Source organism: Copadichromis virginalis, linkage group LG16 (genome assembly GCF_057382275.1).
Source record: "Copadichromis virginalis isolate Kocher_CV1m ecotype Utaka linkage group LG16, C_Virginalis_male_GT1.1, whole genome shotgun sequence".
In the NCBI taxonomy this organism is placed as follows: Eukaryota; Metazoa; Chordata; class Actinopteri; order Cichliformes; family Cichlidae; genus Copadichromis; species Copadichromis virginalis.
In genome coordinates this window covers 1,426,906-1,452,779 of record NC_140633.1, presented here as the reverse complement: position 1 = coordinate 1,452,779, position 25,874 = coordinate 1,426,906, and the positions used below count along the sequence as shown (strand labels likewise).

The 25,874-nt window shown below is 42.3% G+C and overlaps 1 protein-coding gene and 1 long non-coding RNA gene across 2 annotated transcripts; both read left to right on the top strand.

The window, feature by feature from the left end:
• Positions 1–10,386: 10,386 nt before the first annotated feature.
• Positions 10,387–12,085, top strand: LOC146690036 (uncharacterized). Its single transcript, XR_014915844.1, has 3 exons — positions 10,387–10,561; positions 11,798–11,929; positions 12,014–12,085. It is a non-coding gene; the product is annotated as an uncharacterized LOC146690036 (long non-coding RNA).
• Positions 12,086–19,007: 6,922 nt separating this feature from the next.
• On the top strand, positions 19,008–21,964 carry LOC146690035 (uncharacterized). Its single transcript, XM_085434935.1, has 2 exons — positions 19,008–19,826; positions 20,805–21,964. Exons 1-2 carry the CDS (start codon positions 19,008–19,010, stop codon positions 21,030–21,032), a joined length of 1,047 nt encoding a protein of 348 aa, XP_085291061.1. The 3' UTR covers positions 21,033–21,964.
• The last annotated feature ends 3,910 nt before the right edge of the window (positions 21,965–25,874 follow it).

Here is a 25,874-nt window from a genome sequence, read left to right as displayed (position 1 = left end):
GGGCAGCCGCGCCACTGTCCCAGTAAGAGCTGAGGAGAGTCCCAGATGAGGGCTCACTCAGCAGCCGCGGAGCAGAAGCCAGGGGGAGTTGCAGTGACGCGCCCGTGAGCTCCGCCGGCAGCCAGCTGTGCCTGAGTGACCGAGCCCCAGGCCGAGAGGCCGGGGGCACCCCGCCTCCGAAGTGGCCCGAGCGAGCCCCAGGCTCCAGGCCCCGACAAGCGGCCACCAAGGAGTGAGCCAGTGTGTACCCGGACGCCCACCCCCAGACACAAAGAACCACCAACACACCGACACCTGAGGGAGTCCGCCACTGGCAGGGGAAGTGGTGGTGGGTGGAGATAGGCCTCCAAACCTTGGAGGGCCTGAGATGTCCCCAGAGAGGTGGCGTCTGATACCCAACCTGACATATAGACACAGACATACAGGCACACACAGACACAAACATCCATTCCCACCCTCATGCTCTCATATGCACTTACTCCACACTCAACCAACGTGGAGACGGACATAAAGAGACGCTGTACACACGATCACACTCCCCAAGCGTACTCTACGAACCGGGTCTAGGTACCCTTGCCCCTGGAGGGGGGAACTGCACCCAGACCCAGGTGGTGTTACCCTTTTCCCTGCGGTGGGGAGAGGCAGACCGCCCCGACTCCGCAGCAGCAGGGAGGCCCCACACTCCAGACCGCAGTCGGACGGCCAACTCCTCCTCCTAGCCCCCCCGCTCCAGCAGGCCGCAGAGAACGGGGGTGAGAGAAGACTCCAAACCTCCCTCCACCCGCTCATTGTAGTGTTGATGCATGTGTGTTCTAAGGTGCAATTAAAACCCAGGAGGGCATGGAGCTACCTGCCAGAGAGCAGCAGGTAAGCGCATAGCCCCTCCTGATAGCCCTCAATGTCTACGTGTATTTAAGATTGAGAGGAGGGCAACGACGCCAGGGGTGAGGTGTACACCCTGATGGTAATTTGGACTCCGTGTATCGTGCCCACCCCCAAGATCCTATATGTATGTGTAATGAGAGTGTGAGTAATGTGAATGTCTAAGTTGTGGGATAAAATTGAGGCAGAGGCAGCCAGAAGGGGACAGAGGGGGGGATAGCCTCCTCTGCACCCTGGTGACATACCCCTACTCCACGGCCCTGCATGTGTGGGTGGTTGTGGTGGAGCGGGAAGAGGGAGGCAGCTGGAGATGGGGAGGGAAGGAAGGGAGGGGCAGGTGACCCCTCCCTGGGGCCAGCTCCCCCGCTGACCCCAGTAGGCACTCCCATACTCCGCGACCCGCCAGGGAAAGGGGGCCCAGGCCCATCCAGACCCCGGTCTGGATGGGCCTCCTTATACGCAGATGATTTGCTTCTTTATATCTCAGAACCAGCATCCTCATTTCCTTTGGTGCTCTCAATACTTGAACAGTTTAGCCTTATTTCTGGCTATAAGTCGAATCTCGCTAAGAGTGAACTGTTCCCCCTGAATGCTGCTGCACAGAAATATCAGTGCACAGCACTGCCTTTTCGAGTTGTATCGGACAACTTCACATATTTAGGGGTTAAAATTACAAGTCAATTCCATGCTCTTTGCAAGCTTAATTTCGACCCACTTGTGGAGAAAGTTAGGCAGGATTTGGACAGATGGTCTCTACTCCATCTGTCTGTAGCAGGGCGCATAAATACAATTAAAATGAATATCCTCCCAAGATTTTCTTTTCTTTTTCAGTGTGTCCCTGTATTTATCCCAATTTCCTTTTTTGTTAAATTAGACAAGATTCTCTCTGGGTTCATTTGGAACAAAAACAACCCTAGAATACGCAAGACATATCTTCAAAGACCGAAAAAGATGGGGGGGATGGCTTTACCAAACCTTATGTTCTATTATTGGGCATGTAATATTCGTATTCTCAGGTACTGGCTACAGGGGGAAGGCCTGAATAATGCCCCGGCCTGGCTGAGTTTGGAGACTTCTTCTTGTGCCTCATCCTCTTTACCAGCCCTGATTTATGCCCAAAAGCAGCCTCCGAGTGCAGGTTCTTATAATAACTCTATTGTCAAAGTTACCTTGAAAATATGGTATCAATTTCGTCGTTATTTTAAGTTGACCTTTTTTTCCCTTCAGTCACCCATTTTGAAAAATCCCTCTTTTCAGCCTTCGTTAGTTGATGGTGCTTTTTATTTGTGGGCCTCCTTGGGTATCAGGTCTTTTTCTGATCTGTATATTCAGAATACATTTGCCTCCTTTGAACAGCTCTCATTGAAATTTGGCCTTCCAAAAAGTCACTTTTGTCACTACTTACAAATCCGGAGTTTTGTTAAGGAGAAATCCTCTCAGTTTCCATCTAGACCTCCTTGTCATGACTTTGATAACCTTCTATCGCCTCCCCCTTCATTACAGGGCCTGATCTCTTGTCTGTATGGGAGAATATGTTCCTTTGGCAACTCCTCAACCTCGGCTATTAAAATGGCATGGGAGCAGGATTTGGGGTGTGTGATTCAGGATGACTCTTGGGATAAAATTCTTTACCGGGTCCATGGCTCCTCATTATGTGCCAAACACGGGCTGATTCAATGTAAGATTTTGCACCGTGTACATTGGACTAAAGCCAGACTAGCTCAAATATACCCCAACCTTAGCCCTGATTGCGACCGTTGTCATCAAACACCTGCCTCTCTAATACATATGTTTTGGTCATGTCCATCCCTCAAACAATACTGGATTAATATTTTTCTGACTTTATCAAAGATCATCTAGCTAACCCTCCAACCTGTGCCCTTAACTGCTTTGTTTGGGGTTCTTCCTGATACAGTTGTCTTGCCGACGCCCCAAGCGGATCTGGTAGCATTTCTCACCTTATTAGCAAGACGCAGAATATTGTTATGTTGGAAGTCCCCTTCTCCCCCATGCTGGATCAGAGACGCTTTGCATTTTAGCAAACTCGAAAAGATTAAATTCACCCTGCGTGGGTCTATGGCCAAATTTTTTAAGACCTGGCAACCCTTTTTTGACCATGTTCAGACTTTATTCTATTTTATTTTATCTTATGTTTAAGTAAGATGTTTAAGTTTAAGTATATGGACTCTATTGTGCCTGCGCCTTATGATGGCATTTACTTACCTACTTTATACATATTTCTTTTCTCTTACAGATTTGACTTATCTCTACAACTAAGCTGACCACTCATTATGTTTGTGGGGTTTTTTTGTTTTTTTTCTTGGTTTGTGTGTTTTGTTTTTTCCGTGTCTGTATGGGGGTGTGGGCTCTGAAACTCTCCACATCTCTCTTGTACACTCAGGAACTGTTATCTTGTACTCCAAGGTTTACTATTCGTATTATTAGATTGGACCCTTTCTTTTTTCTTTTTGTACACCCACTGGTACTCCTATAATTATGAGGTGGGAGTGTATGTTTCATATTGTTTTATGTTCTTCAAAAAGAAAACGGCATATTATTCAATTTGTCTTTTGTAAAAATGGATGCAGAAACTTTAATAAAAATATCTGAGGAAAAAAAAAAAAGAAAAAAAAAAGAAAACAACAAAATTTGAATGAAGACAACGGAAGTTGAAAGAGAACAACAGAATTTGAAAGAAAACAACAGAATTAGAATGTAAAGAACGGAATTTGAGTGAAAATAACGGAAATAGAATGAAAACAACATAATTTGAATGAAAACAACAGAATTAGAATGAAAAGAACAAAATTTTAATTAAAAAAAACAGTACTAGAATGAAGAGAATAGAATTTGAATGAGAACAACAGAATTAGAATGACAAGAATGGAATTTGAATGAAAACACCGGAAGTTGAAAGAAAACAACAAAATTTGAATGAAAACAACGGAAGTTGAAACAGAACAACAAAATTTGAAAGAAAACAACAGAATTCGAATGACAAGAATAGAATTTGAATGAAAACAACAGAATTAGAGTGGAGACATGGCGGGGGAGGACGCTGGACAGACCCTATCCTACGCAAGGCCACCTGGGTTGGCTGGAAGACTGTTTACTTAGCCTAGCAGGGTGAAGGACACTGTCTCAGCTGAACTCTGGACACACACGCACACAGGCACATATACACATGCAGTTGTACACTCATCCCCCTCCAAATTCCTTCGACGCTTATTCCCTTCCGATGCTGACGGTGGATCAAGGAGACCAGCGCATAGGCTGCAGGCCCGGATGTACTATCTACACTGGCTGTCTCTCACCCTTTACCCACCCCTGTTGCTTGTCATGTGTTTCTTTGGTGTATTAAGAGTTTTTTCATGTGCTTTGTGCAGAGGTGTTTTTTCTGTTCTCAAACTGATCTCCCTATTGGAGCTCAGACTGGGGGGAGTTATTTTTTTTTCTCCTTATCTTTCCTCATGTGGTGATTTTTCCATGTTATACCTCTCTGACCTGTCTTCCCCATGTGATGTTTGTGTAATGTATGTATGGTCGGAAGGGTAAGATGGCGCTGGCACGGCTGGCAGCCTTAACCCAATTTCCCTCGGGATGAATAAAGTATGATCAATCAATCAATCAATCAATCAATCAATCAATCAATCAATCAATCAATCAATCAATCAAACACAACAACAAATACACACATGTGACAAATGTACAATAACAGATCATTAAGTGTCACGGCGCCCTGCGCATTAGTATATTTGACTTAAGCTTAATAATCAGAATAATGCTCTGATCTCTTCAAATAAATGAAATCATACCTTTCTACTAAAACTGTTTCTGTTGGTCTCCACCTTTTCCTGAACCAGACCCTGCAGGATCCACCTGAGTGTCCCAGTCCTGGACCCTGTTTGTAACCAGGAGGATCCCAGGCCTGATTATTGCTGATGGATTATAAATATTCTTGTTTTATTCTCATTAAATAAATATGTGTATAAATATGTGGATTCATGTTTCAGTCCTGGACGTTGATGCTTGTTTGTTTGAAAGGACACAGATGGACCTTGTTTCCTTCTTTCCTTCCTTTTTGTGTCCTCTGTGCTTCATCTGCTGCTCTTCACTCTGTTACTTTGGACTGATTTCACTCACACTTTGTTTCCATGGTTTCTTTGCGTCACGCTGACGGCACTTGAACAACACGACATGTTTGATCTGAAAGAAGGAGCAGCATCCTCTCTCCAACCTGTTTCTCCATCTTCTACAACACCTGATTCATTCCAGTTTCTCTGCTTTCACTTTGATTCATGTCAACATGAAGCCTGAACGTCTGTGATGAACACACTATCAGCATCACTGATGCTCACTGTGGTGGTTACAGTGACATCATGCAGTTTGTGTTTTGACCTCCAGAGGGCGACAAATCAGCACAGACAGAGAGCTCCATTCAAACTTTGCTGCCATCAGTAATAATTCTTCAAATATAATCATCAGTGTTTGAGCAGTTATGATATCAGGGACAATCTAGACATGTGTGACAATACTGAACATGTCACATGACACACCTTAAACATCATGTGATCCACTCTCAGTCTGCACTTTCATTCATGACTTCAACAGGTTGAAATGAGCTTTGAACAAACATTCAGTGAAATAAATCTTTCATGGATTCATGTGAGCAGCAGATGAACTTTGTACCAACAACAGTCTGAATGAAGCTCAGGTGTTGATGCTGCTCACTGATTGGATGGTTGGTTTCAGCTCTGCTCTCAGTCTTTATTGCACAGGTGAAGGTAGAAAGTGTGACTGGATCTACAGACTGGAAACAGAGAAACATGCTGAACATTTGAAGCTTTGCAGCAGAAATGTTCATGTTACAAATACAGCAGAGCTGATCTGGGATCAGTGTGTTCACACCTGCAGCTACAACAAGGTTTCATGTCTCCACACGTCAGCATGTGAACTTTACTCTGACTCAGTCTGAGCAGTCAGACGGCATATTTTTTAAGTTAACACATCAGCACACACAGAGCTGAGCCCCTCCCACTGAAGCTCAGCACAGGTGAAGTCCCGCCTCCTTCCAGGAAACAGCTCACCTGTGTGTCAGTGTTTAGTGTCCAGGGCCCTGTTTCAGGAAGCCGGTTTAGTGGAAAAACTGAGTAAGTATACCCTGAGTTAACGAAAACTCTGGGTTTTCGGTTTCACAAAGAGAGTTCAGATGAAGCCTCAGTGAGTCACTATGACGACACACTCCGTGAAGCTAACCTGCCCCCTAGCAGGTTTACTACAACTAACCCTGACTGTCTCCGCCCCTTTGTCGGAAACCTGACAGTAGGAAGTGTCGGACATGGCGTGCCACTTCCTTGAAGAGCCAGTAGATCGTGAAGCCCAAATTCTCCGCAGAGCTCTCCGCCGGGAGAGAGTGATCAGAGCGCGTTTGGACATTTTATCATTTCCTGATGATTTTCTGTGCGAACGTTACCGTTTCTCAGCACAATCTATAATTTATTTGGATAACATCCTCAGGCCATATATTACGCATGTGACACATCGCGGACATGCTCTCAGTTCATTGCATATTATTTGTATTGCACTTCGGTTTCTTGCAAACGGGAGCTTTCTGTATAATATTGGTGACGCTGAGCACGTTTCCAAGGCTACCGTCTGTCGGGCAGTCAGGAATGTTACAGTTGCACTGAAACGTCTCCTGTACCCGTTTGTGGTGTTCCCCGGTCATAGACCCACAAGATTTATCAAAGAGAGATGCCACAAAATTGCAGGTATCAGGATGACCAAAACTTAATGTATGATGTGGTGATACTTGGACTACTACTTAAATTGCACATTTATTTTCAGGGTTCCCAGGCGTGATTGGCTGTACAGATGGCACTCACATTCCAATCATTGCTCCTTCAGTAAATGAAGGAGACTATGTGAACAGGAAGTCTTTCCACAGCATTAATGTACAGGTACATAGTTCCCTGTAGCATGTCAAACTAACAAATTATTTCATTATAGTAATGGATGCTAATTTGTGTTCTCTGCACTGTGAAGATCATATGTGATGCTGCCAACATTATCACAAATGTGGAAGCCAAGTGGCCAGGCTCTGTCCATGACTCACAAATATTCCGTGAATGTACACTGAGCACAAAATTTGGACATGGTGAGTTGAGAATACTTTAAAATATATAAAGACCAATTGCTTCAGGGACATTTGAACTGAAGTGTACCCTTCTGTCTTAGGAGAGTTCACTGGCTACTTGCTTGGTGATAGGGGGTATCCACGTTTACCCTATTTGCTTACCCCTTACCCTGACCCTGAACCGGGCCCACAGCAGCGATATAATCTGGCTAATTGCAGGACAAGAGCCAGAATTGAAATGACTATCGGAATGCTTAAGGCCCGGTTCCAGTGCCTGCAAAGACTCAGGGTCACCCCAGAAAGGGCATGTGACATTATTGTGGCATGTGTGATTCTTCACAACATTGCCACAATTAGAGGAGAACACTGTCCTTCTGAACCAAACATCAGCAGTGATCCAAACCATGAACATCCTGACCCTCCCACGGACATACAAGATGGAAGCGCAGTCAGAGACACCATATGTCACAATCATTTCTTTTGACCCATCACCTCAACATGTTGAAAGAAGAATAAACAGATTTTTTGTTCAACTGGCTTTATTGGTCACCTGTATTTCCTGTACACAAAGTATTAAAAGATGTAAACCTCATAAAGTGTCTCTGTTGCTTCCTCCTCCTTAACAGCTGTCAATGTTTCTTCATTATTTTCCTGTAGTAAAGAAATAGACAACATTGCTGTTCTACTGTAAACTCATATAATCTGTGGAGTATTACTCACAACTGCATGTTGGTCTGGCTCAACAGGAGGCTGCACCAGATGCAGTACACCATCACCATCAACTGATAGAATATGAGGTTTATACAGGTCACTTATAACTTACAAGGGACCAAATGGCAATTAACAAACATACCAAGCACCTTACACTTCATTGTCATTATGCTCTCAAAGACAACCAAGGCTGAGGGAAGGCAAGATCAGTCGGAAAATAACTTCACTACAAAATAATCCATTATGGTAAAGAGTTTATCAAATGAATGAGCAGCACTGCAAAGGTGACTGTGAAGAAAGGATGTATGCACATCATGTATTATTTTGAATTTACCCCTTATGTAGGCACTTGTGTCTTGCGGGGTTATTGACTCAGAGGATGTCCCCGCAGAGATGCCTTCGGCCACAGGGTGCCCACTGTTTTGGCTGAGGGCCAACTGCTCAGCCTCTGTGAGTGGTGGTGGTGGAGGACCCCCACCTGTTTTTCGGGCCTCCGCCTTTTTTCTGTTGGCTATAACGGGCCACATTTGAGCATACAGAGTAAGCAAATATGTACTTGTAATGTGCTCAGATAATTTCAATAAGTGCTTACAGAAAGAAAATTAATGTAGCCTCTAACTGCAATTGATTTACATGGGACAAACAGACCAAGCACTATGGCTCATAATACAATTACACCTTACCTGTTTGGACTATATTTTTATATTTCATTTTTACTTGCTTCCAGGCACGTTTGGGGCCTGTTGGGTTGCACCTGCGCTCACATCACATCACAAAATAAAATGTATAAAATAACAAATAAAATAACATATGATAAAATAACGTGTTAAATGGGTGGAAATCCCTCGATCAATGTTTATATTAACACTCACGCATTGACTCTGTCGGCTATGTTTTGCCATGCATGCTTTTGCAGCTGTGGCTGTGTTACTTTTTTCCGCGGAATTTGCATGTTATCGGCATATGCTGCCATCAGAATTTCGGCCTCAAGCGCTGTAAGATACATTGACCGCGCCTTCTTTCCCTCCGTCTCCATGGTGACTCGCTTAATCTGTGCTCCGCTTATCAGGGCTTTATGTATCCTCGTCCGCGCGCTTCACTTGGGGTTAAAGCAACTCCGCGTTGACTGAACTAATTGTTATCAGCCTTTCTGAAACCGAATATTCCGAGTTGGACAGTTCGGGGTTACTCAACCGTGAGTGTCGTTTTTCACTCTGAGTTTTCCAAACCGGCTTCCTGAAACAGGGCCCAGGGGCCCGTTCTTCGTACGTCGCTTACTACATCCAAGATCAAATGACACATCCAAGATCAAATCATCGCGCTAACCGTGAGCTCGCTAATCCGGTTCCCCGAACACACCTGCTGTTGACGATTACTACAGCTGGACGCAGGAATGTGACATCACTGGGTGTCGTAAAAGGGGCTACGCATCGATAGTAGAAACATTGATCGGCAACCCGCTGATTGGTCGGCGAAAATGTCGAAGGGGCGTGCTCGGTATTTTCCGGCAGCAGAGCAAGAACTCATGAGTGAGGGATTTCAGGAGTTTCAGAGTTTAATTAAAACGCAAGAGAACACTGCAAAGGCTGCAAAAGCAAGGAGAGAGGGCTGGCAGAAAGTTGCTGACAAATCAAACTCGTAGGTAATTTAATAATAATAATAATAATGGATTGGATTTATATAGCGCTTTCCAAGGCACCCAAAGCGCTTTACGATACCACTATTCATTCACTCCCACATTCACACACTGGTGGAGGCAGCTACGGTTGTAGCCAGGCTGCCATATCGCGCCATCGGCCCCTCTGGCCAACACCAGTAGGCGGTAGGGTAGATCTATCATATGACACTATATTGTCCAATATCATATGGCATTATATTATATTATAATATGTTATATTATATCCCCTTTCACATTAGAGCCACAACAGGACCCACAAGAAAATGGGAACAAGTAAAAGTGGAATACAGGAGTATTCTACAGAATGGTAATATTTATCTCTTAGATTGCTTTGCGTCTCTTGGCAAGGTAATACTGGCCTGTAATACTCTGTTAGTTTGTTCATAACAGCAACCAAGAAAAGGGCAGAGGAAAAAAAGACAGGTGGTGGTCCTGCACCCCCTCGTCAACAAGTTGGTTAAGTAAATAATACCCTCACGGGAATATCGATATCTCTCTATGAGCACACTGTCGCGCTGAGCTAAAGGATCCTGTCTGTCCCGCAATATACGCTGAATTCTGAGGACTCTCCTTATCAATCTTGCACCTTCCGCAATGGGTTGGTCGCGTATACGGACAGGACATGGCTGCGACAGGCTTCCCAAATCCACCTTCACTTTTATAGCCGTGGTCTCTCATCTTGATTACACGAAGTAATTTACAATTACTACTCTGAAATATGAATTACATCTGTAATAATCACATACATGTAATAGAATGTTAATAGTTCATTTCCCTTTTTTAGGAAATGACCTGTATGTATCTGTGTGACATCAATAAAAGGATCAAGTGCTGCATTACCTTTAGTTACATTGATAATATTTATTTATGGTGAAACAGTGGAAAAATATCGCTGTTGCTTTCGTATAAATGAAGCGGACATACCTGCGTGGCCGCGATCTAATCCTGTTTACATAAAGTAAACCTGCTCCCGAGCAGGTTTACGCTTACGGCTCTGTTGCTATGACAGCAAGTCCCGGATGAGCTTCGGGGAACCGACTGATCCAGGATCACGCGAAATCGTCAACAATCTAATCCGGCTAACCTACTTAGCGAGGTACGAAGAACGGGCCCCAGGTGTGGAGTGGAGCTTGTTGTTGGTGTGTGAAGAAACTGTAAGTTTGCTTTGTTTCCTCCTTTAACAGTTTTTCTTTAAGAACTTTACTTTTTGTTCAGCTCATGTTTGATTTCTTTACACAACAAACTGTGTGTGTTTGTTTTTCCGGTCTCTCCATTAAAGTCAGTGTGTAATGTTTCCTGGCTAACATCAGCTGTGTGCAGCTTAGTTCCGGCACAAATCTGCCGCTCCATAGTTCACGGTAACGGACTCACAGCTGGACCAACGAGGCGAGTGTGTCCGCCACTCTGAGCTACGTTCTTGTTTGTGTTCTTATAGTTTGTACTTTTTGAGTTCACAGAGTCCACAGAGGACCTTTACCGATTAATATTTACACACGAGACACCTGCAGTGCTCTGATGCTAAGCTAGCCACACAGCATAATAACGCTAAGCTAAGCAGACAGCATGCTAACGCTCAGAGCTCTTAAAGACACAAGTTAAAAATGCAATTGAGCCCTGTGTGAATGAGAGCTGCAGCACAGAGGTAGTGGATGGTCAGATGGTTACAGAGAGCTCTCTGTCTGCTGCTATAGAGCAGCAGCCTTTGTAAATGATGATTTATTCCAGATGTAACTTAGACATGACATGTAAAAAGACTGTTGGCGCCTCATACAGGAAGTGATGCTTCACTTTCAGCTGTTTGTGGATTTTCTTCAGGAAATTTAGTTACAGCTGTGAAATGAGGCTGACTGTGAGGAGGAAGTGTAATATGAAACAGGAAGCCTGTAAAAGCTGAAGTCACACTGTCAACATGTCAGCACACAAGCTCACACGTGACTGCTTCATCAACATGGAGCTCATGGAGTGTTTATTAAAGGATCATTGTGTGAAAGAGGCTCTAACACAGCTGACTGCAGCCTTTAGCTGTGAGCACACAGTGTCTCACATTTACATTCACTTTACTGTCAAATACTCTCAATAACTTTAAACAGCTGCTGTTATCAAGTGAAAATAGCAAAGATTTCAGGGATGCGCTCCAGTGCTTCTACATCCTAGTAACACCTCAGAGAGTCACAACTCATCAAAGCTTCTCATTATCGTTAGGACAGATTTAGGTCAGTATCATTTCACATTTCATCATCCATCAAATGTTGACACATAGTGGGTTTGTCATTCTCTCAGCTGACACTGAGATGAAGCAGGAAAGAAGCAGCTGATATTTGGACAGCACACATGATGGAAAGGAGGATTTCAGTTGATGTGCACATGAATGATTTGTGTTTCCTCTGCAGGTGAAGGTAGAAAGTGTGTGTGAGCTGATGTGAATTGAGCAGCATGGATCAGTGTGAGGACAGAGAGGAGGGAGTCCCTCCCTCTAAAACCACTCTGTGTGGGGAACATGAGAGCCAGACCAAAGCTCAGAGGTGAGATGACCAACTCTAACTGTCCATGACCCTTCTCCACGTCACAGCTCAGCACTCACATCACTGCTCCATCATTATTCACAGGAACCAGCCTGGACCTCCACCCAGCTCTGTGTCCTTACAGAGTGACAAGTTAAAGGGCGGTGGTCCTCCTGCAGAGAGGTAATATGTGTCTAAATGTTGTTGTGACTCAGTGTTTGTGAATAAATCCTCCATCGTGTTTAATGTCAGCTCACCTCCTTTTCACACACATTTCTATGGTCATATGTGAAGCAATGGCTGTTGGAGTGTTTCCACAAACACAGCAGTCAGAGTGTATAGGGTGGATGTTGTGGGAGGTGTTTGTGTAGTGAAGAGGCTGAGTGTCTGCAGGACTCCAGCTGCTCCAGCAGGTGTCTCCTTTGTGCTTTGCTTCAAACACAGTGTAGGGAGGAACTTTCACTCAGATGTTTCAGGTGTTGCTGGATGGACAAGGATGAATAGTTTAATGAGCAGTGTTGGGTAAGTTACTTTAAAATAGTAACTTAGTTACATTACTAGTTACTTCTCTCAAAAGTAACTCAGTTACTTCAAGTTACTCGTTACTTTCAAAGTAACTAGTTACTAGGGAAAGTAACTTTGGTTTTACTCAGAATTCTCTTGTTAATGTGTTGCTTCCATAACTTTGCCAGTCTTCTAGCTTGCTTACTTGCCACAGTGCACTGTGCCACCTACCAATAGAAAGGAAAAGATAATGTGCATATTTCCACGAGAGAAATCCCACGCCTGGACCGTCATTGACTGCTGCCATGATTCTAGCCTGCGTCACAGCGTCATGTGCGCCTTTTACATCCAACACAAAAACTGCAGTCGTGGTGCTTTCGATTGTACTCAGAACTCGGAAATTCTGCCTTCTGAATAGGAAGATGTAGGCAACACCAGACTGCAGATGAGCTGCATACATGGCTGGACTGGGACAGAAAATTGGCCCAGACATTTTGACTAGAGACTGGCCCACCATTATAGGAAAAATTATAAAGCCTTTGAATGAAAACAAACGCTGTTGTGACAGTGATGTACACTGTTTTGATGGTATATATGCATTAATCTATCAATCGTTTGTTGTAAGATTCAGATAATTATTTTTTAAAAGCGAGACATTTTAAATGAGAATAAGATAGAAAAGTATTTCTTTGAGCCCACCTCTCCCTGTTAATGCCCTACCTGGCCCCCCTGGCAAAACTTTGCTAGATCCGCACCTGCACAGTTACCAGCTGTCAGCTACCTAAAAAAGGATCCTGGTGTTATTTGTCTCTCAGAAACAGTTCATAACTTCTCTTCAACTCATTCATGTGACCTAAAAGGTAAACCTGTTTCTCCATCACCTGTTCAGCTCTGATGATCCAGTAAGGACATCTCCTGGTTTCATCTTCATGTTTCCCTCTCACCAGATATACAAACCGATATCATGACCAGCAGCTTTTTTGCAGCTGTGGCTCCAGCAAACATCAGCTGATACTAGAAATTAATATTAAATAAATTCTAACAACAGCTGATCAAGCTTAAACGTGCTGCTGTTGTTTAGCGCGACATCCGCTGGTTTCCTCTTTCGGCGCAAAGTGGGCGATAAACAAACAAGAGAGACGATCAGCTGATCATTGATCAGTTTTCATGATTGAAGTAGAAACGGGAGAGGGAGGGGGGAGAATGAGAGAAGAAGAGGCAGCTGTGCAGCAAAGACACAGAATAACTCCAGCTTTGTGTCTTTTTCATTGTAGCTGAATTACGGGACAAACTCTGTTCCTTTTCACCTCAATAAGAAACGCGTAATATTTTCTCTGAATACCAGACGGGACAGTTGGCAACTCTAATAACTTATGAACAAAATAAAGTTCAACATCATTAACTTCATAGCACCCACCCAGCTATATAGAAACTCCGTCATGCTAGCTAGCACGCAGTACGGAAAAAGTCAGCATAACGAAAATAAACTCCACCTAAACTTGGTTTATATCTGACCCAGAGAGACTGCAGGTCATAACTTCTTACCTGAAGTTCAGTTCACACTTGGACCGGCGGCCGCCTCGGGTCTCTTTTCCTTCTGCGTCCCCTTTCTCCAGCCTGAGAACGTGTTGCTTTCTCTCATCCACCTGCTGGCCTCCACCACTTGCTAATGTTACTGAATCTGTGGAAGTTCCGCGATAGCCACCACACGAAGTAACGAGTAACGACCCTATCTAAATCCCAGTAACGAGTAACGCGTCCCTGATTTTGGCATAATAACTAGTTACCGTGCTCGTTACCACAATAATAACGTAGTTACTGTAACGCGTTACTTAATAACGCGTTAGTCCCAACACTGTTAATGAGTGTGAGACATTTCCACCTGATATTTATTAGTTATTAGGATTTGTGTGAAACTGGTGTGTTTGTGTTTTAGAGCGAGTGATCAGCTCCAGTCTGTGAGTGCAGCCCTCAGTGGCCAAAGTTTAAGCTCAGCTGTGTGTTTGTCTGCTCTGACAGAGGCGAACTAGCTCATTAGATTCAACAGGAGCCTGAGAATATCTCCAAGAACCAGAGTTAACCCGTCATCAGATAATTATATTGTAACTGTTATTATAATGAATTCCTTGGTACCAGATTCCTGATTTAGAAACCTCATGTTAAACAGGCTCAAGAATAACTCTTGATAGGGCTAATTGAGGGCCATCTAAAATCAGGAAACTGAAACCTTGGCTGATTGTGACCCACACCCGTTTTCACACATTGGCTCATGTGATTAGGTAGAGGATCATTAGGGGGCCTATTGTCCCTCTCAGTGGGATACTCCCACTGGGTTTAAATCTGGGACTTTCCACCATCTTGAACTGAAGAAGCTTCTTGGATGAGAGGTGAAACATCTTCAAGCAACTTAAAGTCCAGATGGTTTTCTTTTCAAGCTCCTTAGACTACAATGACCTGGATGACTGAGAACCTTCATTTTTTTTCTGGAGTCTTCTGCTTTTATTTTCTTTATTTAAATTCATATTACATTTTTATTCACTCAGCTGATTTTAAACAGTTTTCTAAAGTCTGTAAGCTCTCTTTGTATTCTGTTGACACATTGATCAGTTCAATCAGTTTTTATTTCATTTACATTTTAACAGCAGTGTTAGAGTTAAAGTTACATGTTACACTTAGTTCTGCACAATTCTCTTTTAATGATCCTTTGGTGTTTTGGGGTCAGTTCTTATTGTATCAGGTCTCATGAGAACCTTCACAGACATCAGGTCTCATTATTGATTCTTTATCATGCAGTTTGTGATGTTATTCCCATCACAGAAGAATCCATCCAGAAAAAAAATCAATCCTAAGTAAATCTTAAATAATCAAACATGTAATCTGCTGTGAAATATATTAAATTAGTAAAAAGTAGATGTGATGAGACTGACTGTTCACATGATATCATGTTTAACAGATCAAAGATGGAGAAGCCCTCACCTGTGCAGCTCCTGGAAATGTTGAAGAAATTGGGAGAAGAGGACCTGAAGCTTTTCCACTTTTACCTGCAGTATGAACCTGGAGCTGACTTCCCTAAAATCTATAAGTGCCAGCTGGAGAATGCAGACAGACTGAAAACAGTAGAAGTGATGGTGCAGGTGCATTCAGACAATGTGATGGAGGTGGCGAGGTCAATTTTAGGGAGGCTGACAGAAGGTCAGTAAGAGAAAAAAAACATCAAACACTGCTGACACAATCAGAATCAGAAAGGGTTTTATTGCCAAATGTTGAGCAGGTTTACAACATTAGGAAATTGCTGCGGTACTTAGTGCAAAACATACTGTCAGACAACGCTTAAATAAACATAAAAATATAAAGTGCTAAGCAGATTGATGTATACATGTGCGCAGGTGATGGTCAGTGCAAAAATGGAACGGATGCAGAGAATACAGTATAGGGTCATGTGTTAGTGGTGCGAATAGTCATACGGTTATTGTTCATGAGTCCAACAGCTAGGGATGGGTATCGAAAACCGGTTCTTGTTGAGAACCGGTTCCCACTGTTTCAATTCCTTGGAATCGTTTGCCACTTTTAAAAACGATTCCCTTATCGATTCCAGTCGCCCCGAATGACGTCATCACGTTGAGTAGCGTCTTTTACCCAGTAGGAAACACGGCGCCTGAGCGGCACAAACGCTCAAAAGTTTGGTTACACTTTATGAGAAAGGATGACAACAGGGCAACGTGCAATACTTGCAAAGTAGAGATTTCATCAGAGGGAGGAAACACTACGAACATGCAAAAGCATTTGCTCAAAAAACACGCGATTGCTTTCAACGAATGTCGTGTTTTTGATCCGCTCCGGACTAGCGAAGCTCAACCCAGCAGCAGCGGTAGCGTTTCCACGTCCTCTCCCGTTAATACTGCAGGTAACTAATCAATTAGCATTGCATATTATGTTAGCGCGATTTACCTTATTACAAAACCTGCTATTACTGTGCGTTGCATTTAGTGACCATGATGAGAGAGACAGAGTCTGGCTCAGATGCTGGCAGTTCTCGCTGCAGTCTGCCGGTAGCGTCTCCTTTCAGGCAGGATAGACGAACGTCACCGAGCAGTGACTAAGTTTGTGGTCAAAGGCTTGCACCCATTTGCCACAGCAGATGCCCCCGATTTCACTTTGGTAAGTGAATGTGTTTAATTGTAGGCAGGACATTACTGGATATTCTTGTGTAATTGCTACAGAATAATTTATGTTAAACTTTGTTATTGCTACAGGAGAATATTTATTTTATTATTTTACATATACATTTTTTTTCCTGGGGACCCTGTGACACCCCATTGAAGAGCCATAGGCTGGATCTCTTAAGATCTCACTGTTGGGTTTGTAAGGCCATGTTACTCCTAAATTTCTATCTTGTTCAAAGAGAAGATATAAAACACAGTTCTAAGCTAATCGACTTTAGTGTTCTCCTTTTTAAAAAAAAAAGAATCGATAAGAGAATCGATAAGGAATCGAATCGTTAAACAGAATCGAAAATGGAATCGGAAATCGGAATCGGAATCGTTAAAATCTTATCAATTATCATTTAAGGCATGTTTAAATAATTTCTTGTTTCTCAAAGAATTCACACATTTCACTCAACTTACATATTTCAACTTTGAAGTTAAAGTTTTCTTATTTCATCTCTCTCTCTCTCTCCACACACACACACACACACATATATATATATATATATATGTGTGTGTGTGTGTGTGTGTGTGTGTGTGTGTAGAGAGAGAGAGAGAGATGAAATAAGAAAACTTTAACTTCAAAGTTGAAATATGTAAGTTGAGTGAAATGTGTGAATTCTTTGAGAAACAAGAAATTATTTAAACATGCCTTAAATGAAAATGTAATGTTGCATCTATAGAGAAGAAAAAGCGTGCAGTATTTTAACAATAGGCCTTTTAATAAAAACAACTGAAGCTTACGGGAGAAGGCAGAACACTGTTAGACAGCAGAAAACTAGCGGTGCAAAATGCTACAAAAAACTGCTCACAAAACAACAAATGATGAGTTATTTAGGTCTCTGCAATTTTTGCAGATGCTGGATACCTGCATATGCTCCGTTGGCTGGTCCATTGCAAAACTTAATTTATGGAAAAAATCAAGCACTGAAAGATAAAATAGAATGGACCCCAGAAGCAGAAAAAGCATTTAATGATCTAAGACTTGCATTGCAGACGCGCACTGCTGTCTAAAGAAGCTAGAAGAGGAAACGAAACAGAGAAGTGATATTTACAGCTTACCACAGTACCAGTCTACATTCGCAGACGTTTTGTAGATGGCTCTGCATCTAAACACAGTTATAGAAGTAAAGCCCTAACTTCCTCTTTTTCGGCACAGAGTGCAGAACTAACGGCTATCATACGTGCATGCTGCGCAAAGGTCAATATATATATATTCACACTGACAGTCAATATGCGTTGCACGCCACAAAAGGTAATTCAGAGGTTACTAAAGGCAATAACTTCGCAGGCCAAGCCACAAAGACGGCCGCACAGCAACCAATATGAACTTTAATGTCTGAAACTTCACAGCTAATACCACTTGATGTACTTAGAGATGAATAGGAAGCCACTCCTATAGCAGAGCGAAAGAAATGGCTAAAGTGTGGAGCACGGCTACAAAATTGCTACACAAGACAGCAGCATTAGTGACAAATAGCTTAAAGCATTTGTCAAGGGGTGGAATGATGAGTATCCTCCCCAAACACTTCTATACTCAAAATTTTGAAGCTTCAGCACAAGAGTTTATCAGAACATGCATGATTTGCCAGAAACATATTGCACAGGGAAACCTCAGGCCTAAAAGAGGCTTTTCCCCAACACCACCGCACCCATTTCACACAATCCACATGGATTTTATTGAACTGAACGGATGTCAAACATCAAAATACGCTCTAGTAATTGTGGATGTGTTCTCAAAATGGCCAGAAATCTATCCAGTAAAAAGAGCAGATGTAATCTCAGTAGCAAAATGTTTATGCAACCATTTTATTCCTACTTACGGCATTCCTACTCTGATAAAATCAGACAAAGGCCTGAGTGTTTGGGCCTGGTGAAGATGTGGATGCGACTAACCCAGGGTTCGCAAAAGCTCACACCCTTTGAAATCGTTCATGGGAGGCAATTTCCGCTGCCTCTCACTAGTGAGCCTATTAATAAGTCTATAAGAGAAACCACCCTAGCAGAGTGGATGACTAAACTATTTGAGAATAAAGAAATTGTGCTAAACAATAAACTGCCGGATGATACCTCTCCAGTTTCTTGCAGGTTGCAACCAGGTGATTGGATCCTGATCAAAGTACTCCAGAGAAAGAATTGGAATTCACCAAGGTGGGAAGGCCCATATCAGGTCTTACTCAGCACACCGACTGCCTGCAAAATAGCAGAAAGACCATCTTGGATCCACCAAAGCCACTGCAAAAAAGTGAGTGACAACACAAGCATAGACGCCGGTTCCCCCGACTCCTAGGTGTTCTCCTGGTGGAGGAAAGGGCTGTTTGGGTATATCCTGCCCTTTTGTCTTCTCGCCAGTGGTCTACTCACCTGGAGCCCGGGTGTGCCTGGTCATAATGAAGAACCTTGTCCTCATAATGACTGGCATTGCGCTCCTAGTGAGCCTACTGATACTCACCTGGAGAGACAAGGACCCACAGCACCACCTGCAGAAGAAATGGTCGTATGACAACTTATACCTAAAGGATATGGATAAAGAGCATAACCACCCCTGGCTGAACAATGCCTGGTACCGGTACGTCTACAACCGAGTACATACAGAAGACAACCACACTGGCTGCTACGTCTGTTCACACCTCCCAACAACAGCAATGCAAGCCACCCTGTATGGAAAATCACCCAGCCTTTCCGAAGCCCTATGTACATTCTACAAAGCCACCAGCGGAACATTTTCCCCCGAAGACATCTTCGCCTTCAAGCTTGAGTTAAAAAGACAAGTCACAAAAATTGACCTGCGACGGTGTAAAGGAACACTGATCAACTTTAAACCTAATGAGGTAGTTTCTTGTGCGCCAGAGGTCTCAGACTGGAACTACAGCTGTGATGACCAATACTGGGTACACCTGAATGCGACCAATGACAAGGGAAAATCTTTCAACGTCAGGAGGGAACCAGGAATACAACATCCAATGTGTTTCACCTTCGCATACGGCAACAGAAAGCTGGGGATGAACCAGAACTGCTCCCAGACTTTCCGGATGCCGCAGGACAGAAAGGCACGGATAAGCTTCCTGAATGGCACATATTGGGTGCAGGGTACAGCTTGGGCATGTGGCTCAAAGACATACTTCACCATCCCACCCAACAGCACCGGACTCTGCGCCCCAATTTTAGTGTCAGACCACACGTTCAGAATATTCCATCAGTTCAGTTCAGTTCAGTTCATTTTTATTTCAAACATTTCAAACATGTGCCTTCACAATCATTACAAAATATCATTCCATTATTTGTTTGAAAAGGAGTAGGCTGAAGTATTTACTTATTTGTCCCTACCCCCTCAAGTTTTACCTCTCATTCATTTAATTTTTTTTTTTGTCTTAAATTAAACAAACAACATATGAAACATATAAACATATGAAGTAAAACAAAACATAACATACATAAATCAAAAACAAGAAATTAGCAAGCCCCACCACAGTATAGTTTCTTTCATATGAAAAATACAGAATGTGTATATTTGCAGATACACAAGTTATGGAAAAACAACAAACCAAAACAAAACAAAAAAAACAAAAAAGAACCGCAACACCATTACCAGCAACATTACCATCCTGGGTTAACCCCGTTTTCTTCATTCTTATACTTATTTAAAATTAGGTTTTTATATTTTACTTTAAACTGTTTTATGTTTTGACTGTCTTTTATTTCTTCTGTTAGACTGTTCCATAATTTAACTCCTGCAATTGAGATTGACATAGTTCTTAAAGTTGTTCTAGCACTTTGTATTTTTAAATTCCATTTCCCTCTTAAGTTATACCCACCTTCTCTTTCTATGAACAATTTACAGATTTCTTTGGGAAGCAATTTATTTCTGACTTTATACATTATTTGCGCTGTTTTAAGCTTCACCAAGTCTTGGAATTTAATAGCTTGCATTTTGACAAAGAGTGCATTTGTATGGTCCCTGTACCCTACATTATTTATTAATCTAATGGCCCTTTTCTGTATTATAGTTATTGTTTGTGTGTTACTTTTGTATGTGTTTCCCCAGACCTCTACACAGTAGCTCATATATGGCAGTAGTAAAGCACAGTATAAAATGTGCAGTGCTTTCTGATCCAACATATGCTTTGCTTTTCCCAGGACGGCAATGCCCCGTGCCAATTTCCCCCGAACATAAGTTGGTCCATCAGGACCAACCAAGACGCAAGAGGAGCACCGATGACGTGCAACCTCATGATCCAATCTGGGGCAGTGATGTGCCAGCGGAGTTCAAGTTGTGGACCACCGGACAGAAAGTCCTGCACTCACTTTTCCCATGGATCGGGAATGGAAAAAACATGCTAAGGATCGAGACTCTTGACTACAGATTTGGACTTTTCCTGAACAGCTCAACATGGATAAAACAAGGCTCAGAATGAGGAAATCGACGCGATCAGAATAGTGGTCATGCAACACAGAGTCGCCCTGGACATGATTCTCGCTGAGAGAGGGGGCCTCTGTGTCTTATTCAACACCACTTGCTGCACCTAGATTCCAGATAACGTGCATTCCTTGACCATGACCACCGCCCTGGAGAAGTTACGACAACTGAGTAATGCACAGCAACAAGACTATGTCATGAACACAGAGGACTGGCTGACCTGGCTACTGAGCGGCGGCTGGACGACCCTCGTGATCAAAGGACTTGTCTTGATAGGAGTTCTTCTTTTATTGCTTTGCATGTTCTCTACATGCATTCTACCCTGTATCAGATCAATGATTGGCAAGATGGTACAGGCCACAGTAATCACCTATGTTGGACTGCCACAAGAAGATGAACCGGACGAAGAAGATTTAGTATAGGAACACACACACTCACACATACTGAATGATGCTACAATTGAAAATGTTATAAGCAAGTGATTGTTAGCTGATAATAAAGTATGATTGAAGTGGTGAAATACGGTAACAACAGGGAGGAATGTTAGGGAGTTTTTATTGTTTTATTTGCTTATGCTTCAAAAGTTATGTTATACATATTTCACCAGACACAGTTTTCTGTAGAAACAGGAAGCTGACCCTGTGACACTGACAAGAGACCAGCACAGAAATACATATCCGCAGAGGTTGACTTGCATTATATTATTCTTAGAAATTGACCTGCAACACACATACTCTGTGACACACACACACACACACACACACACACACACACACACACACACACACACACACACACAGCTTGCATGCAGGCAGACAGACATCAGGACCTGCGTGACAGGAAATGTGATTATATTTGCATATTGACGATGTAACCTATAAAAATAAACGAATACTGCAGTTCGGTGTGATTTGCTCTGAGCTTTTCACCCGTGCAGCACGTTAACCTACACAAGTGTCTCATTGTTGTTTATTCACCTGACTGTTTGTTAACTGTAAATCTCTGACACAGAGTCATCTAGTTACCCACTCTGGAATTAAGGCATACAGCTGTGACATCTGTGGAAAAACTTTCAGCCGGAGAGGGAGCCGAAATACACACCTACGCATTCACACCAGACATGATGTGTACTGCTGTGAACAGTGTGGCAAAGAGTTTACAACAGACGCACAGTTACAACGACACGTTTACCCACACTGAGGAGAGACCTTATCAATGTGACCTGTGTGAGAAGACTTTTAAATCTCCACATCACCTGAGACAACACCAACAGATCCACACCAGAAAGAGACTCTACAAGTGCAGCTACTGTGAGGTATGTATTTATATTGTTATCTTGTCATTTTAGCCTGACTGTTTGGAACAACTCTGCTCATTAAACTGTGTTAGCATGTTAGCAATTCTACTGCATGGAAAAGCAGCTCTGAGTGATTATTCAGATTTTCCTTTCAGTTATGATTTTAGTATTACTGTAGTATTATGGTGGTAGTATTGTAGTTATTGCAGCCCAGTAAACTGAGTGTGTTAACTGAAACAGTCAAATGTAGTTGGACGTCTGCAGAGAAGCTCTTTATTTCAGGCGACGGTCAGGATACAAATGTTGAAGGACTGACTTACACTGTCTTTGTGTCTTTGTTTAGAAGCAGAGCGACACAGATGGATCCAGTTCTCAACCCTGTCATCACTGTGGTGGTGGGAAAGACTTTCATTGTGACCTCTGTGGAAAAACTTTCAGTCAGCAAAAGACCCTAAAAGTACATCAACATAGACACACTGGAGACAAACTGAAATACTGCAAAGAATGTGGGAGAAGCTTCACCACATCACATCACTTAAAACAACATGAACTGATTCACAGTGGGGTTAAAAAGCACCTCTGTGATCAGTGTGGGTCATCCTTCACCACTGCAAGGGACCTTAAATCACACAAACGAGTCCACACAGGAGAGAAACCACACAAGTGCAGACACTGTGAGAGAAGCTTCTCACAGTCAGGTAGTCGTAACAGTCATGAACGTGGACACATGGAAGGAAACTACAGCTGTGACCAGTGTGACAAGAGCTTCAGGAATCTCAGTTCATACTCTGCACACAAACGATCCCACGTTACTAATAAACTGTTTCACTGTTACCAATGTGCCCAAACATTCACCTCATTGTCTGCTCTGTGCAAACATCAGCGCCATCACTCAGGGCTGAAATCACTCCCATCACTGGATCACAGTGAATCTGAAGACACAGAAAGATCCTCTGGTTTCTGTGTCAGACTCAAAAAGCTTGAGATCAGGCTCCACAGAGTTCAGATAGAATCATTTAAACTTGTGTTGAACTGAACTGGTTGCTGGGCTGAACTTCTACATAATACAGATCTACATGGGATCTTCTTTTCTGTTTTTTACTGAGTCAGTTTTGTCCTTTTTTCTCTGTCCTGGTTTTGCTCGTCTGTAAATGATTGAAACTCAGTCAAATAGTTCATTGTTCTCCAGCAAAACGTTTTGGAAACTCATGTTTAACCTTTGAAACTCTGACATGTTTTAGCACACAAGGCTTCATCGGGGAGTTCACTCATGATTGGACCATGATAACAAAGGTTTTTAGTTCTTTCAAAGAGAGTCTTGGAGATGCTTGATGTTTCTGTTTTTCTGAAACCACCTGAAAGAGAAACTATTTTTCTTGCTTTATGCAGTGTGGAAGTTTTTAATGTTTCTTCATCTGTGATGTTCTTGAATGTGTTCACGTGAAGATGGTATAAATAAACTGTCCTTTCAGCTTTAGCTCCTAATTTATTCATTATTTATGGATGTAGCACAGCAGCCGTCTCTTGATTAACACATGGAGGGCTCGGGATCTGATGGTGTCGTCTCCCTAATTTGCCCACTCAGTAAATCTCACTCATGGCCAAGAAATTGAAATAAACCTTGTTTCCCTGCTGGATAGTGATCCACTGTAACTCTGCTCCTCCTTCCTGTTTAGGATTTCTGTGGCTGAAGTAAAATTCCCTCCATCCATCACTTATCCCAGCTAACCCAAAGTGAAATAAAGTTTTGCTCATCTTAAAAAAGCATTACAATAATGGGCATTACCAATGCAAACTGAATGATACAGAAGATGAAAGAAGAGACTTTGATCAGTTAATAAAGCTCATGATCTGGATTCATTGTGGCTGCTACACAGATACTTCTGGGTCACTTCTCTCAGTTAGGAACCTTCCTCACCAAACTGACTGTTGGACCACACCCCTGGTTTCATGAGAAATTGTTTCAGCCATGATTTCTCTTCCTGTATTTCAGAGTAAAGACTGAAGTGACAAATGGAAGCATGTTTAAAAAACACAATGTGAGAGAGACGTTGAGGTCCTTAGAAGTTACCCTGGGTTTTTCTGTCACCCTGCTAGATGTTACACACCTTGTTATTGGACTGATTTCTACTGCTGGACTACTCCTGCGGAGAATAACAATACTCTTACTAATTAGCTCCCTTTCACACCTTTGGGGATATTTATTTTTGTGTTTGCAGCGCTGTGAGCCAGAACAGCGAGAGAAAAATCTGCAACAGCGACGAGCCGAATGCTTACGTGAATCGCAGCAGCTGCACGTGTGCTACGCTGAATTAGAGGATATCTTTGCTCTGGATTTATATTTATACTTTTTCATTTCTATATGATTCTTCTTGCATCTAAACAAAGATGATTCAATTTGCTAAATGTTGATGGCTCTTCGTGCTCAGGTGTAAATGAGACGTAATATTTGCTCTTGGTTTGGTTCTCCTGTACAGAACCTTGCAGTACAACAGAAATCTAAAAACATTATTTGTAGTTGTTATTCTTAGTTGTTCTGCTGCCTAAATACCACAGGGTCTGATTATGAAGTTATTGAGCTGCACATACTTTACGACCTGCTTAAGTTCGAGGTCACAGCGTCTGTAGAGCAGCTGGAACATAATGAAGTCTACAAGGTTAAAGTTTTCTCTTCAGTTATTGTTCTTTCTGCTGCTTGGTTTGATGGATCTGAGAGCTTTTGTTTTTATTATTGTTATTATAATTATCATTAATATTTTACTCTCTAGAAGCTTTAAAATAGTGTTTGCGTTTGAAAAAAATTGATTTAAGAATTGAACAGAAACATCTGTCCTTCTGAAAATCGCCCAAAGGCACGGAGACAAAGTCAAAGGATGCAACCTGTAACTTTCTCTTCCTTCATGTCAGGACCATCATCCATGATTTATATAAAATGCATATAGCAACAGTAGCACTTTAGTTTGGACTTTATGATTTCTGTAACTGGAAAATATTATTTTGTTTAAAGACAGAAGTGACCGCATAGTTGCAACATCAAAGGGAAATATTAATTAATTAGCATTAAGTATATTTGTTGCTTAAGCGTTTGCACTATAACTTAAGTAGGATTATAACTTTTAAGGAAGGAAAGATTTCAGATATTTAGTTCACTGTTTCAGTTATTTTACATGAAATTAAAACATTTACGCTGGTCAAATATGATGCTCTAAATCAAATAAAAGTTTGAAAATAAATGATGTATTTTTAAATGCTGCAACAAATGTTCACAAAAAGTAACTATAATTAAAACCAGTTAAACAAAATAAAATGTTTGAATCATGCTTAACCAAATGCCAGGCTGGAGAGCTGAACCTAAAGTATACGTAGAAAGATTTCAACATCTGAGCAGTTTTTAATGTTTTTATCACATATAAATGTCACAGCAGTGGGTCCTGGCCCAATGCTTTGTGTTTTTGGTTTTCTTTGACTCTTGTTTTTCTTGGTTTTTGTTCTTCTTATTTATCAGGCTCTCAGTAATCTTAGTTCTCCCTCCCTCAGTGTTCA